Consider the following 15479-nt stretch of genomic DNA (forward strand, 5'->3'; position numbering starts at 1 on the left):
TACCTTACTGGTCATTTTATTTAAATTATTCTACATTATCTAAAAATGTACAAAATAAGAAATAAAAACCATAATATTGAGTTAACCTTTATTTCATATGTTTCTTCATAAATAAAACGAATTTAAGTTCCAAATATGAACTATATCGACAAATTAATTACCATATATTAACATAATGCAATGTAGTTTTTATGTTAAATTATTACAAATTTTCATTACAATATTTTTTTTATTTGTTGAATACAATAAAGAGTATGTTGCACATGTAAATTATAATTATCTATATCCCTTTTTTATTAATTGCTAGCATATTTATACCTTCAATACTTTTTAGTAAGATTTTAAATTAAAACCTTATTTATTATCAAGAAAAGTTAACAAAATATAGAGTAATAAATTACATCATACATCCATGAAAAATTTGAATACAATTAGCGTAAGGTGACAATTTTTTTATAGTTCTATTGACTTTTTTATATGAAAATTGTAAAATATTGTTTGATTTTTTGAAAAAGTTTTATCTTTGATTTCCTGGAAAAAGATTTTAAGATTTTTAAAAATCATGACATTCATGTCACTTCACACATATTAAAAACTAACAAATACTAAAAAAGAGATATGTTTGCCCAACCGGATGGTTGTACCACTGTTTGCAGGTTTTAGTAACATTAAAAACAATTATCAGAATTAAACTTACAAGTACATCACAGCTACATACCTCAAAAAGATGTGTAATGTGTTAAGCAGAAAAAATACAGCTATTCAAAACTATAAAACTAAGAACATCAAGACAAATTAAAAAGATCTATACTAGTCGCTATAGAAATATTGTAAAGGAAATGTAGTTCTGATTAAGGAAAGCAAATACGTCTGACATCTAATTGATTTTTACCTTCGAGGCGATTTTAAAGAAATTAGCAATAACTTTTATCATTATTTGTAATTGATTAGGCTGATTAAATTTTTTTATTTGCTTTCCGTGCTGCTATTATGCAATTTAAATTATAAGCCTAAATTTTGGTAACTTGATAAATTTACATTTGAGGTTTACTAAACTATTTGTTGAAACGTCATATCGTTATGATTTTAACTTTGGTGAACAATAATAACCTAAAAAAACATTAAAAATAGTCAACCAAACAAAAAACAATGAAAACCAATGTCTTTTAATGAACAAGGAAGATAGTATAAAATATATAATATAAAGAAAAGGAACTAGTTAAATGTAAATATTTTGCAAATTGTGTCGACTTGCTACTATACATATAATTGAGAAACTAAGTTAGTAATAAAGCAACAGCACAGATAATGTATTACATGTAAGCTCATTTTTAATGATATATTTTGTAGACCAAATATAATCTAATGGATCATGATGGAATTTTCTAATATTTGGTCAGAACACATCAAGTACAGTTACTAATAAATATTTATCAAATAAATATAATTTAGTTATTGGAATAAAATGTCAGACACATCTGAACATTCAGTATATCACAAGCACATTCGTTATTATCTCTGTTACACATGTAATGTAGTAACATAACATTAACATAGCTTTTGATTAATTTTTAAAAATGATCATCGCAGCCTTTATTTGATTTAATACTGGTGCAAAAAAAAAAGAATGGCGATAGTAGTAAATGTATTGTTCAGAGAATGCTCGCATCATTCAATAAAAAAAAACGGTAATCTCAAGTACACCATATAGAGAAATAGCTTAGATCTAATAGAACGAGGTGTGCGATATTTAGTATAATTATGTAACATTCAAATACAATATAGACGAAATGTTATTGTGTGAATCGCATAAAATGACGCGTCGTGGTTGTTACAGTAATAGGTATAGAAGTTATTTAAATATCATTAGCAATACGCGTAAGCCATCAAAGATTTACACACCTTAATTGATATAATAATGCTCAATTAAATTATACATTATGCGTCAACAAGATACATTGTAATATATGCAACCATAAGCTAAATACAGTACACAGTTTAAAAGTCTAAAATCTGTTATCTAGTTAAAGGCTTCGACGACGTCAGCAGTCGGATTCATAAGTTAGCAAACGTGTTAGAATTATTGCACTTTATCAGTACTAAAAATACATTCCACGTCGTATATAATGATACATTAAAATATCATCTACCATATAGTTTGTATATATAATTTAGGCCAGCCACGGCCGTGGGACCGGTTACGTCTACTAACAGCGAGTGCAAATAAATAAATTATATTTTTAATTTTTCTACAAGTTTATGATAAAAATAGCATATATTTCACGCTAGAAAAATAACTAAAGATTCAATAACATTTTAAATACAATATAAGATACAACATCGCCTATCCAGTGACTAGTCTAACAGTATAATTATCATCATACTCATAAATTGAATAGCAACAACAATCAATAAATCACAAGGGGACATAAGTTTGGAGGCGGTTCCCCGCCGCCGAATGTGCGCTCCTGTCCGCTACCGCCTCGTCTACGTAAAACCTTTGTTCTCTTATGAACATAAACACATAAATGTGTTAGATTGATTTTAAATAATTTGAAATATATTAAAAAAATATTCTATCCTTTATAAAGGATTTGGCGACGGCTAGTGATCGAACAGGCTACAATTTTATTAAATAATACGAATTCAATACTGGTGGTGATGTAACGACGGCGTGTCTCTCTCCGGCAGCTTGCGTACTTTCATAGTGCCGTCGGCACCGCACGAAAACAGGCGACCAGCATTATCTGTAAAAATTATATTATTAAAATGCATTGTTAAAATTACTAAGAATCAAAACTGTGAACAGGTTATCATACCAATATGTATTTGCGTGACTCCTTGTCCAATGTGTTTGAAGAACGAACTTCGTGCGTGTTCACCAGCGAAAGTGTGAAGCAATTGATGGGTGGCCAATGAGAAGACCTGGATATCAATACAATAATGTAGTAAAATTAAGAATATAGTGACATGGTGGTAAATTTTCGAAAAAGCTCGATTTCAAGGGCATTTCTTTGCGATATATCCATATATATATATATATATATATATATATATATATATATATATATATATATATATATATATATATATATATATATATATATATATATATATATATTTTTTTTTTAATTTGTCTTTTTTTTTAAAGAAAGTCTTTAATTATTGTCATTTGGGAATTAAAGATAATTTGTGGGTAAAGCCATTAAAGTTTTCATTACATTAAAGTATTCATCTAACAATCGGTTAATAAAGTAGCCGTGAGTGCAATAATATCCTTACACGGTGTAATTATATTGTTTAAGTGTTAGATAAACTTAACAATGACATGCAATAATAAGTTTGAGTTACAGGTATTGGTATAGTTAGGAGCGTTTCCTAAAGAGATAGTCAATATTAATCCAATACTTGCGAATTTTTATATTATAAATCTGATATGAGTATAAAATGAATACATTTCCCGATAGACAGCAGTGTGTATGTTTATAAATAATAATACAGTTCTACTAATTACTCGGTTCTTACATTAGGATACCCTGAGGGAGATCACATGATGAACATTTAAATAATCTAAAACACATCTTAAACATAAACGTGTGCACTATGCACAACGCAAATGGTTTTTTTAATGAATGCTAATGGAATGATAATTCGCCTGCGCTATTTGTATATACTGGCAGGGCAATAGTGAATAGTAAATGAGGATGAAGTCAAGTCGGCTGGCTCGTAGTGAATTCATCAGAAATTAACCACGATAGTTTCCATAGAAGTAACTTAATAGGGTATAATATTGTCAGCAATCAGGCCACTGGTTCTGGTTACCAAAGGTTTTTTTTTATGGACGATAATGAAATTGTAACATAGCCTGCACTATCGCTATACACTAGCGGGGCACCTGTTAAAGAAGACTGATGAGGATGAAAACAGATCAGTTCGCCCATCGTGAAGAATTTCATGAGAAATAACTACGATGGTTTGAAGGGGTAACCGCATGGAGGTCGACCTAATAGGGTACATTGCTAGCAATGGGACTGTCAAACTCGCGTGGGTCACCTTGATGTCCCCGTCGGCGGCGCCGACGGCGTAGAGGTCCTCGCGGGGCGAGAGCGCGAGGCACTTGAGCGGCGCGTGGTGCGCGTGCAGCTTGTGGCGCGGCGCGCGCGCGCGCAGGTCCCACACCAGCACGTCGCCGCGCCGCCCGCACGACACCAGCGCGCCGCCCGCCCACGCCACGCACGCCGCGCCGCCCTCGTGGCACGTCCACGCTGCGCCACGAGCGACACTCGTCTTAGGCTACTACTACCTACTACTACTACTACTACTACTACTACTACTACTACTACTACTACTACTACTACTACTAGTACACCCTATTAGAAACCGCCACACAAAGTACTGTACCAAATTGCAACCCGTATTCTCTTCATTATCATTTCAGCCATTATCCGTCCACTGCTGGACATAAGCCTCCCCCATAGACTACCATAAAGAATGGTCCTGAGCCACCTGCATCCACTGACTCCCTGCAACGCATTTCAAGTCGTAACTCTATCATGTAGGGGTCGTCCTACCCTGCGTTTACCCGTATGTGGTCGCCACTCAAGAACCTTACCTCTCCATCGGTTGTCGGTTCCTCGTACTCTATTATCACTTAATTGCAAATTTATCGATTCATTATTGTACCGAAACCGTTCCAAAAATTTATGAAACCTGCACGGGTCCAGTCAATGCACTATTTTAAATATCATATTATAAAAATCGCTGTTGGCGTCTATCTGCTTCTTCTCTTATTTCGTTAAATTAAACCAGTTATCAGGTAATAAAGATCTCGCTGTCATTTTAATATTTAAAGAAAAATTTTTACAAATACAGTCTAATTAAATATTTGTATAATATAAATATATAAATGCACTAATGCTTTTCAACCATCTAATCATATTTTCCCCAAGTTCTGCATTAAGTATATTCAGTTTCTTATAAAATATTTTCATTTGAAGTAAAATATACTCACAAACTACTAATGCTTTCTTAGTTGGCATCAAAGTGTCCCATATAGCTACATTCTTGCTCTCCGAACTGTGACCAGCTGTAAATAAACAGTTTAATTGTTATATTTAACAGATTTATATATAAAAAATGATTATAATTAATTAAACTACAATTCAATATTTACCTGTAGCTACTAAACTGCACGAGCCTAGGAATACAAAATCGCTTATTCCTTTACTATGACATTGGTGGGTCTGAAATTATACGAAAATTTATAAGTAAATTAACTACATAATTATGATATGTAGAGAAGAACAAGAGTGATCTACAACATAAGTGATAAAGGACCATTCACATAACTTACTTACACAGCGCACAAGAAAAAAACTTCAATTATAGCAAAACTAGTTATTTTAATTCAAAAATTAATTGTAGTTTAATTTAAAAATTAAACTACAAAAATTGATTTTGATAAAATTTATTTTTATTTATTTATTTATTAAATACAAAAAATTTACAACAGCGAGTACATTGGACCCCGCACTAGGAGAACTTGTATCGCGGGAGTCCATATGAAATTACCAAGACACGGTGGTTTACAAATATAAATTAAAATACTAAGCCAGTTTTATGGGTCCAATTTGTATATAAATCCTTTCATATAAAAAAGAACTTTTCATTCAATTTGTATATATATCCTTATAGATAAAAAAATAAGGTAACAAACAAACACAACGGAATTGAGAATCTCCTTTTTGAAGTCAGTTAAAAAGAAAGAGAAAGAAACACTAGCGTATAGGAAAAGATATCTTCCATTTACAGGAAGAGACCTTTGCTCAGCAAAGGAACATTCATAGCTTGTCAAGGAGTACTAACAAAGAAAGGCCTCGCGGAGGCCTGCGATTGGTGCGGCTGGTGCTGCTGATGGGAGGTGGCGGCGGCGGGCGGCGCGGGCTGCGCCGAGGGCTGCAGCTGCCACATGGCGAGGTTGCCGTCGGCGTCGGAGGCGGCGAACTTGTTGCCGTAGTCGGAGAACCGGACGCGGGTCACCTTGGCGAAGGCGCCGGGCGCGCGCGGTGACCACACGCACGACGTGTGCCCCCACTCCCACAGCTGCACCGACCCGTCCGCGCCGCCCGTCAGGTCTGCCCGACATAATAATAACAATCTACTTAATACAGTGAACACTCTATATCTCTCTAAAAATAGTTTCTTATTGGGAAAAGTCGCTTATAGGAAAAAAAAGGAGTATATAAATACTTACCGTCTGAAAAATATTTTTACTTATTTCTTTTACTAACTAAGCCGAGTAGAATAAATAAAATATAAATAATGTTGCATATAAAGAGGTTGCTTAAATAGAGCATTCACTGTAATATGCTTCTTAGACACCATATAAGTTTTTACTTTATAATTTCGTATAGTATCTGGGGGGGGGGGGGGATTAGGATAGCGCCATGTTACTAATTAGGTCGACGTCCACGTAGATCCTCTTTATCACTTAACACAATTTTTTATTTGGATAATTTCGTGAAATTACTAATTTATAGATCATCATACACTAAAAATTATAATAATTTTGACTTTATTATAAAATTAGTTCATATTAGTTCCTACAATATAGTAAAGCTAAATTGTTTCCTTTCCCTTTTATGTCATTACTAGACTTAATTATGGACATTATTTGAAATTCAGTAATAAACATAACTTACACAACGGCTGTGAGGGATGTGCTGCCATCCGTTTGATATTGTCTATTTTATGTTTCAGCACCTATTAAAAATTATAACATTATATAGATTGCACTGAAGGACTTAATATAACAGAACACATACATATTAAAACTCACAATAAAATTAAAAATATATAACCTTAAACTAGACAATAAACATAACATGCTCCACATAATAAACTCAACAAGCAAGACACTACATTATAGCAACTTGACCACAACAGCGTAGTAATAATAAAGTTCGGATAATTGGACTTATATACAATTTAAATAAAAAAAGACTGTCAACAAAAGTTTCGGTAACTACGAGTGAGTGAGTGAAGTCGTAACAAGAAAAAAAAGTCAAAGAAACAGATGAAAAGAATTGATGAAGAGATCAACCAAAATTGGTATATAATTTAGACGCCTGGTGAAATTATAATGGTTCGTGTCTATATCAGAAAAAAAAAACAAAGAAAATAAATAGAAGACTGCAAAAATCCAAATAAAAAATTGACATCGAGCAGAAATAATAGTGTGCAAATCACTGGCTCGGAGGTGTTGTGTATTGGACTAGGGTTGTCACTGACCGGTTTCATGAGAAGCTTCGAGCGGTGCAGCACCAGGCGACAGTATTTCGGGTCGTGGCAACCCGGGAACTGCAGGCCCTTCACCTGTGGCCAACACTCGGTTATGTCGCGCACGCATTCATACACACATTCACTATCATACATAATTTGTTGAAGAGACCAATATGGACCTACATTGACATTGTAATGATTTAGTTAGCTTAATGTGTTTTGACCGATCTACCGACCCAATATATATTTGCATTTGTCTACAATTTTTAATAGTTAAGAGTGAAGTATAGAAAAGCTCGAGCGAAGCGCTGCGAGAGGCGACTAACGCAAACACGAGACAAGTACACAATACCCACACCATTAGTTGCCCGGTTGTTATTAAAGGAATAAATGTTTTGAAAATAATCGAAACTATTAAGTAATGTTATATCACTCTAACAGTGTACACGATTTTGTTTCATCAATTCAATTATAAGAACTATTTTCAAACCGTATACACGTATTAGAAGAAAACTGAAGAAGGGTCATTTAACAATATATAAAATCTGTTTTATAATTCAGTGTAGTTAATTATTACTTACAATTTGCTGTTAATTGACAATACATTCGAAATAAAAATATTCCTTGTCATATAAAATATAGTGACCATTGTATCTGTGATACATAGTGACACTAAATATTTACTGACGTTGAGTGAAAATAGTACGGAACATGACATTTATTCGTTCAATAACAAGTAGTGAGTGCATTAGTTAACATCGTCCACGTACTGTAACAATTAACGCTTCGTGACCGGTCGGTACTGAGCTTGTCCGCCGCTCCTGCTGTGGATGTTAGGGTCCAAGGTAATCAGTTAGTTCCCTTTGTTAATATAATTTAAAATCACGTTGTCTTTAGTGGTGTTAGTAACTCCACCTTTCGATTGTATTATTTACTAAAATCCCTACTATATAAAGTAATAATTAAAAATATCTGATATTAATAACATAATAAATTATACATAAAATTACATATTATTACAAAAAATATCAGTAGATAATACAATATATTCAGATAAATATATGTTAGTTGTATATTAGAAAACAATGTAGGATATATTAGTTACATTTCAGCAACATCCAAAAATAAAAATCTATATTGTACAATAATTTATATTTCAATAATATCTTATTAATTCATAGATAAATAAATATAAAAAAATAAAATAAAAAATAAATCCCATATAATAAAATCGAATTTAAAAACAAATGTCCTGACTGATCTATGTACTATCTGTCATCACGTCAAGTCCTTAAGCTTAAGTTCTTTAAGGGGTAAACATAACTTTTAGGTCATTTACTTTCTGAACATATCTCATGCAAACACGCCAACTCTAGAGACTATAGGCGGCTCACTTAGTCAGCACACTGTCTAGTTGATATTAAGGAGCAGTCTGGGTTTTTCACGTCACTTGCATCCTTCCACCTTCGCATATACATATATTAGTTTCGTTTTTACATATATGTAATGATAAATACTGTTAAACGTTTGTAATTATTTTTTTAAATCTGCTGCTGCTACTTACCAGTAGGTAATTACTAATAATAATTTATTCGTTCATTCATTCATCAATCTTTATCTATCGCTTGAAATTATTCCAGAAGAAAGGAACGATTTTTTTTAACTAATATATAGCTTAAATAGATCAATCAGGCTCAAAACATTTGTAATTATACAATATATGAACAAAATATTTGAAATCATAATAAAAATGTTTAATTACCTGAGCACATACTAATTTGACGCTTTAGACAATATTTTGTATGTTAGAATTACGTATATATATTGAATACTTGATGAGTAATATATGTACTTACAACGCTAGCGCCACGTCCGGTCTGGCTGGCCATACCAATTGGAACTTGCGGCGCATTGGTGTTCAATGGGGAGGTGTTTCCTGTTCCCGGCACGGAACCATTGTTTGGCCTGTTGTATCACATTCATATAATAAAAATTAATTATATCCTATAGTTTGATCGTGTGAAAATATTTTATGACTTAGCCTAGAAAATATTGAGATTATGTAGAAAGCCAGGGGAAAATAATTTTATCAGTAATTGGGTCCAACGTCTTCATTGCTAGCAATATCATATAGGGTATATCAGGTCGACTTCCACAAAATTTCCTCTAAAAACGCCATAGTTAGTTCCTGGTTGAATTTATCACGATGGATCAAGTAATCTGACTTCATCCTCACCTATCGTCCCTCACATATCGCAGCATATACTAAATTCCCCAATGAGGTTACAATTTCATTTTCATCTGATGACCAAAGGCGTCGGTGTATTTTGTTATATTCATAATGGTACAGTATTCATAGCTAGAGCCAACGTTTGTGATCGTCGTTGGCTTGTTTGCTGTATATAAAACAAGTCAGTGGCGAGTACCGGTCCTGGTGCTGTATGAGCAGGAAGCCGGTGTCGGGCAGGGCGGCGGGGTCGGCGGAGAGCCCCATGAGATCAACGTCGCATTCGTCCTCGGCCCAGCTGACGTCGCCGCGCAACAGCAGCGATACGTCCATCTCCTGTACCTCGCGCGCCGTCGCCACCGCCAACAAGCCGCCACCCACCTGCACACAATAAAATATGACACAATGACAAATTTTATGTTAAATAGTATTTTATTTTTATAATTTTATAAAGCTTATATAATATATACCGAGAAGTATGGGCGAGAAACTTGGGCACTTTTCAAACAAAACATTAACATAAATATTAGATTATATCGGCGACTTCGTCTACGTGACTGGTATAAATCGTTTAACCGCTATAAATTCTTTTTTGTACTCTATCTTCTCCATCCCATATAGTATGTGTTTATCAAAGTTGATAACAATTGATCGAGTAGTGAAGAAGTCAAGAGGTAACAAACGAACTTATATACACATTTTAATATGAAAAACTTTACCATAAATAAATAATAACTTTTTTTCTTTTCCTAAATTTTAGGACCTAAAATATCTTTTGACAGGGGTCCATGAAATAATACTATCTAATGGATGCTATATTAGGCAAATAAATTTGTACGTTTACCCTATTGAGACAGAATGCGGCGATGGAGTCTTGTTCCTTATGTATGATGCGGACGGGGCTTTGCAGACTATCGTCGCGGCGCGGGTGCGGCACGCAACCGCTGCCGCCGCTACCGCCGCCGCCGCCGGCGGCACCGTCGCTTTGCGACGTCGACACCGCTCGCCGTCGCGAGAACACCGCGCGGATGAACAACTCCTGTAAAAAGTAGCCACAATCAATACCATGTACCATAACATTTGGTTATTACTAAATTTACAGTCCATTTATAAATCTAGGAAAATAATACCTCAAAGTTGACCAAGAAGTGGTAAGGATGTTGCGGGATGAATTGATACAACGATATACATATTAAACCTCCTTATTAATAAATTGTTTTCTTTCTGCACTGCATAGGTATAACCCCCATATGGATAAACATATATCTATCGTAACTTTGAACAAGGCGTACGACAAGAAAAAATCACCTATTACAACATTATTTATTTAATAAACTTTAATACACCTAGAAAGTGTAAATGGCAGACATAACACCATATGGCGTTACCAGTCAACTGTATACAGGAATAACAGAAAATGTAATGGACGGTTACATTACTACAGTAACAGGACAAGTTGTCGTCGTCGTCGTCCTATCAGCCGTTAACTATCCATTGCTGTACATAGGCCTCTCCCATAAAGGGAATTTTTGCCAGTAGTTGCCACTCTTGGCAGGCGGGTTGGCAGTTTGGATTAAGGACGCTGCAGCCCATCTCTTGACCATTAAGTTCCCTTAATTGCCTCTTACCACACCCATGGGAAAGGAAAGAGTGGTCCACTTTATGTCGGGACCACAAGGCGACGATATAACTATAGCAGTAATATAGTAGTTAAGTGAGGCAGTTTTTTTTTTTATTATAGATATTAATTGGGTGTTAAATGTTACAAGATACTATTAAAATACTTTTTACTGAAATGGTAAGGTGCTGTCAGCACCTTACCATTATTTTCATAAATTGATTTGACATAATGGCTGCTTAACAGTTTTTTTTTAGTTCAATGAATCACACCATTTTACAGAAATTATTCAGAAAATTCACACATACCTGGACGGGTTCTTGTCGCACAAGATAACTCCACAATCGTCTCGCCGGTGCTGTACTAAACAAAGCCGAATTGAATGGTGTATTATGTTTTTCTAGTAGACATCTGAAACAAATAAATAACAATTAAAGAAAAATATTTCTAAAAACAGATCTCGTCATTTTTCAGCGGGTTTAGTTCTGATCAAAGTAGCTTTTTTTTTTTTTAAATACACTTTATCATTATTACATACTGTCGAGTGGTACGTACCTGTATTTATTAATAGGCGGTCCAGACGTCTGCTGTTCAGGGAAGCAACCAGGGATAAAATCTGGTGGAGGTGGTCGTGATTCAAGTGTTTCCGTGAGCTGTTGCTGCCACTGGTCCACTCGCCGCAGAGCTGCGTGCACTGTCGGACTTGTTGTTGCGAGTTCTTGAAACAAACAATGTTTAATATATAAATAAACTGTGATATTACACTATTTTCATAGAATCTTAACTATTACACTAATTACTTGGTACCAATTTATCATACAAATTCCTTTACAAATTTATCATAATGTGACTAATTATAAAATTGAACATAATAACGTATAGAATATAATTTTATGATTGATATTACATAGTATTTAATACAAATAAAGAAATCTACACTAACATTATAAAGAAGAAATTTTTGACTGTTTGTTTATAATGGGTGAATTAAAAAAATAATTATTTAAAATTAATTTAGAAATCTTTCACCTATAGAAATATATATATAATTTAAATAAAAATTAGACATTTTCAAGAAAATTACATTAATTGCTTGATATTTTGTCACAAACCAAATCAGAGCACCTCATCTATATTTGGTCACACATATTAAAGGAAGGACATGCCATGTTAATGTAGACAATCTTTACCAATTTAAAATACTATCTTTTTATTAGTCTATCCATGCGAAGTCAGGGCGGATCGCAATTCGTTAGTTATTTATATAAACAGGTAGAGTTATAAAACAGATATCATTAGATAGCAATAATAGAGCATACCTGACATCTCGATGCCGCAAAGTTGCAGAAAGTGTTGCAGCTTCTGTTGCGCGAGCCGCAGCACGGCGACGCGCATTACATACCACGAGTATGAGTCAGGATCAGAGTGTTCGAAGTTAGCGCCCTTACGACGCTTCTCACTCCTAATAAAATAGTTCGGTTTTAAAAAATCTGTATACATATATATCCCTATAAAAAGGTTAAATATGTATATACTTGATTGGATTATACCATTGGAGTGTGTGACTTAAATTAAAAATTTAAAAGCAAGTGATGCAACATTTAAGGTTCTTATAAATAAGGAAGTATATCTCAAAATCAAATGCAAATATTAAAAATCTAACTAATGACTAAATGCGTGCCACTATGGATAGATACAAATTGAAGAGAAGAGAATAATTAAATTTTACAGAAAATATTGAAATTATATTCAAAAACTATAAATCCAATTTTAAGGTACAAGTAATTTATACTTCTATACTAATATTGTAAAGAGGAAACATTTGATTTTTATATATTTATTTGTAATGAATAAAGTTAGAAACTACTCAAGCGATTTAAAAAACAATCTTTCACCTACGTGAGAAGAGAAAGTAAATAATATAAAAAAACAGTTCCTATGAAAATTACTATAATATAACATAGAGTAAAAATAATATAACATATACTAATTTATCGTTCTCTCTATGTACTCGTGTGAAGCCCGGGCGAATTACTAGTAGATAATAATAAAAGTATACATGACATAGCTGGTGACAGGAGTTGAATATTTATAATATTCTCGTCAGACACAATATAATTTTAGAGCAGTACTGATAGAAGTTATATTAAATCAAGGTCACAATGACCATACTTACTTAGTAGTGGTATTGGTATTAAAGATGTCATCGTCGTCGACGTCACTGTCGCTCTCGTCCGCGTCCTCCGCACCGGATTCCGCCGAGTCGTAGTCGTAATTTTCAGGGTCTTGTTCTGCTGTTGGCTACAGTCGTATCACAAAATTAGAATAATGGATGTGATTGAGAAGCTTTAGTTTTTATCAAAATCAGGTCCAAGACTACCTTTGAATATTTTCCGTTATTTCTTATAGTTTAATATGTGCTGTTAAAAATTTAAACAAATCACCCTAAATATAATGGTCAATGGTAGACAAATGAACAGAAAAATATATTTTATTAGTAATTTCCTTTTTTATTCTTTATTGTACACAAAATATAATGTTAACCACAATTCATTTGAAACATACTGTACAAAGGCGAGCTTATCTCTAATAAGAGATTTCTTCCAGCAAAACTTTTTCATGTAAATTGTATTATATGTTATTTACCTTTGTTAGTAGATACGTAAGTATACTGCACTGCGGTGGGACGAACTGCTCCCGGTACGTGGGTCTGCCTTCTTGAATATTCTTGTGTGGTGCTGTGGGGCCCAGTCCTAATATTCTCATATTTAGGAGGTTTCGTTTATCGCGAAGCGACGACCAAACTGATGTGCCTTCCGTGCGTTCAATAAGTTTAGGCTGTTAAAAGTAATTTAAATATGATTTTTCATTTGATAATCACATAATTCCTTTAAAATACTTGACGTCAGTCATGTTATGTTTATCTATTATATTATCTCGTACAAATTATGCAATACTTTTAGTGAAATTTAATAATAAGAATTGAAATAAATGGATGACAGAATAGATGAATCAACTGCAATATATTTTACTATTTTTTTAATGGGTAATAATAAAATGGTAACTCTGCCTGTGCTATCTGTATATAATAATAATAATATTCTTTATTATCAGGTACTTAACCCATAGAGGTACAATTGTATTACAACTTATATGTAGGCGGAGCCCTAATGATTGTATTGTTAGTAAGTGTAGCATTTAATATAATTAATGAGGCTTAACAGGCCCATTGATAGCGATATACCCCATCAGACCGATCTCCACGCGGTTCTCCCTGGAAACAATCTTACTTAATTTTTATGACTTCATCACAACTTGGGCTAACTGTCCTGCTTTCATCTTCACGTATCATCTGTCAGCGTGTATGGATAGCGCAGACGGGGTTGCCATTCCATTTTCTAGCCATTAGTGTACGGAGAGGAGCGAGCGGAAGGAGTAGCGACCTGCGCGGGCGCGGGCGCGGGCGCGGTGGTGAGCAGGCGCCGCACGCCGCCGCCGAAGAGGCGCGCGTGCGCCCTGGCGTCGGGCTCGTGCGCCGCCAGCCGGTACAGCAGGTGCGCGTCGCGCGCCGCCAGCGCCCAGCCCAGCAGCGCCAGGTACGCGGCGCAGAACGCCTCCGCCAGCAGCACGGCCAGCCGCGGCGAGTCCTCCTCCTCCGCCGCGCGCAGCGCCAGCCCGCGCAGCGCCGACACGCCTGCGCTCATACATACCGCTTACAATGACAGCGGCCACCATCGACTTTTACAAGTAGACATCGTTAGTATCGATAACTCTGTTATCATTGTCGAGTACACCTCCACACGGTCCACCAAAACTAATGTGAATCTATCAAGTTAGATCTATGGAGCTCATTTCTTCTTCATTTATCAATATCGCGTAGTAAGCGCACGCGAAGTTACTATTTGATAATTTTATGTCTTTTATTTAAAAGCATGTTTTATATAGAGTATACAGCACCATAGGTATCATAGAATGTAACTCCTGCTTCATGCGTAACCATTCCCGAGTATAAGAAGCCATAAACTTCACATATTTGTAAGAACACCAGAGCTACCAAAAACCATTAAGTAAACATGTAAGACTTATAAAATTATGATTTTCAAACATAGGTAAAATATATTGTAATGTTTCTCAAATTATTATTCAGCACCCACCTGGCCATTTGCTAGGAATTGTAGTAACTACGAGTTCTTCTGTTGAATGACGTCTCTGTCGTGCGAGTAAGTTGCTAGTACCAGGAGTTTCAGCAATAATACTGCAAGTACAAAAATAAACTGTATAATAAAGAAATGTTAATGAGATCCGTAATAGAATTTAGTAAATATAATGTGAATAAAATCATAAACCAAAATG

At 34.6% G+C, this 15479-nt stretch overlaps 1 protein-coding gene across 7 annotated transcripts in view; it reads right to left on the bottom strand.

The window, feature by feature from the left end:
• Positions 1–69: 69 nt before the first annotated feature.
• The window catches only part of LOC113510792 (dmX-like protein 1), a 52814-nt gene continuing 37404 nt past the window's right edge, over positions 70–15479 (bottom strand). For 3 of the 7 annotated variants that reach the window (XM_052896176.1, XM_052896174.1, XM_052896173.1), the window contains 18 exons: positions 15281–15381; positions 14570–14820; positions 13773–13964; positions 13303–13427; positions 12446–12588; positions 11682–11844; positions 11435–11537; positions 10353–10547; positions 9708–9889; positions 9138–9246; positions 7291–7374; positions 6702–6762; positions 5866–6134; positions 5174–5243; positions 5012–5086; positions 4054–4265; positions 2820–2925; positions 70–2747 (listed from right to left, as the gene is read on the bottom strand). In XM_052896176.1, the coding sequence (XP_052752136.1) occupies positions 2647–2747; positions 2820–2925; positions 4054–4265; positions 5012–5086; positions 5174–5243; positions 5866–6134; positions 6702–6762; positions 7291–7374; positions 9138–9246; positions 9708–9889; positions 10353–10547; positions 11435–11537; positions 11682–11844; positions 12446–12588; positions 13303–13427; positions 13773–13964; positions 14570–14820; positions 15281–15381 (2542 nt within the window). In that variant the 3' untranslated portion in view covers positions 70–2646. Of the gene's footprint in view, positions 2748–2819; positions 2926–4053; positions 4266–5011; positions 5087–5173; positions 5244–5865; positions 6135–6701; positions 6763–7290; positions 7375–8051; positions 8106–9137; positions 9247–9707; positions 9890–10352; positions 10548–11434; positions 11538–11681; positions 11845–12445; positions 12589–13302; positions 13428–13772; positions 13965–14569; positions 14821–15280; positions 15382–15479 lie in introns of all 7 variants that reach the window. The other 4 variants (XM_052896179.1, XM_052896175.1, XM_052896178.1 and 1 more) reach the window with 2 other exon arrangements.

The sequence above is a fragment of the Galleria mellonella genome, unplaced genomic scaffold (assembly GCF_026898425.1).
Source record: "Galleria mellonella isolate WM207_F2 unplaced genomic scaffold, CSIRO_AGI_GalMel_v1 utg32, whole genome shotgun sequence".
Classification (NCBI taxonomy): domain Eukaryota; kingdom Metazoa; phylum Arthropoda; class Insecta; order Lepidoptera; family Pyralidae; genus Galleria; species Galleria mellonella.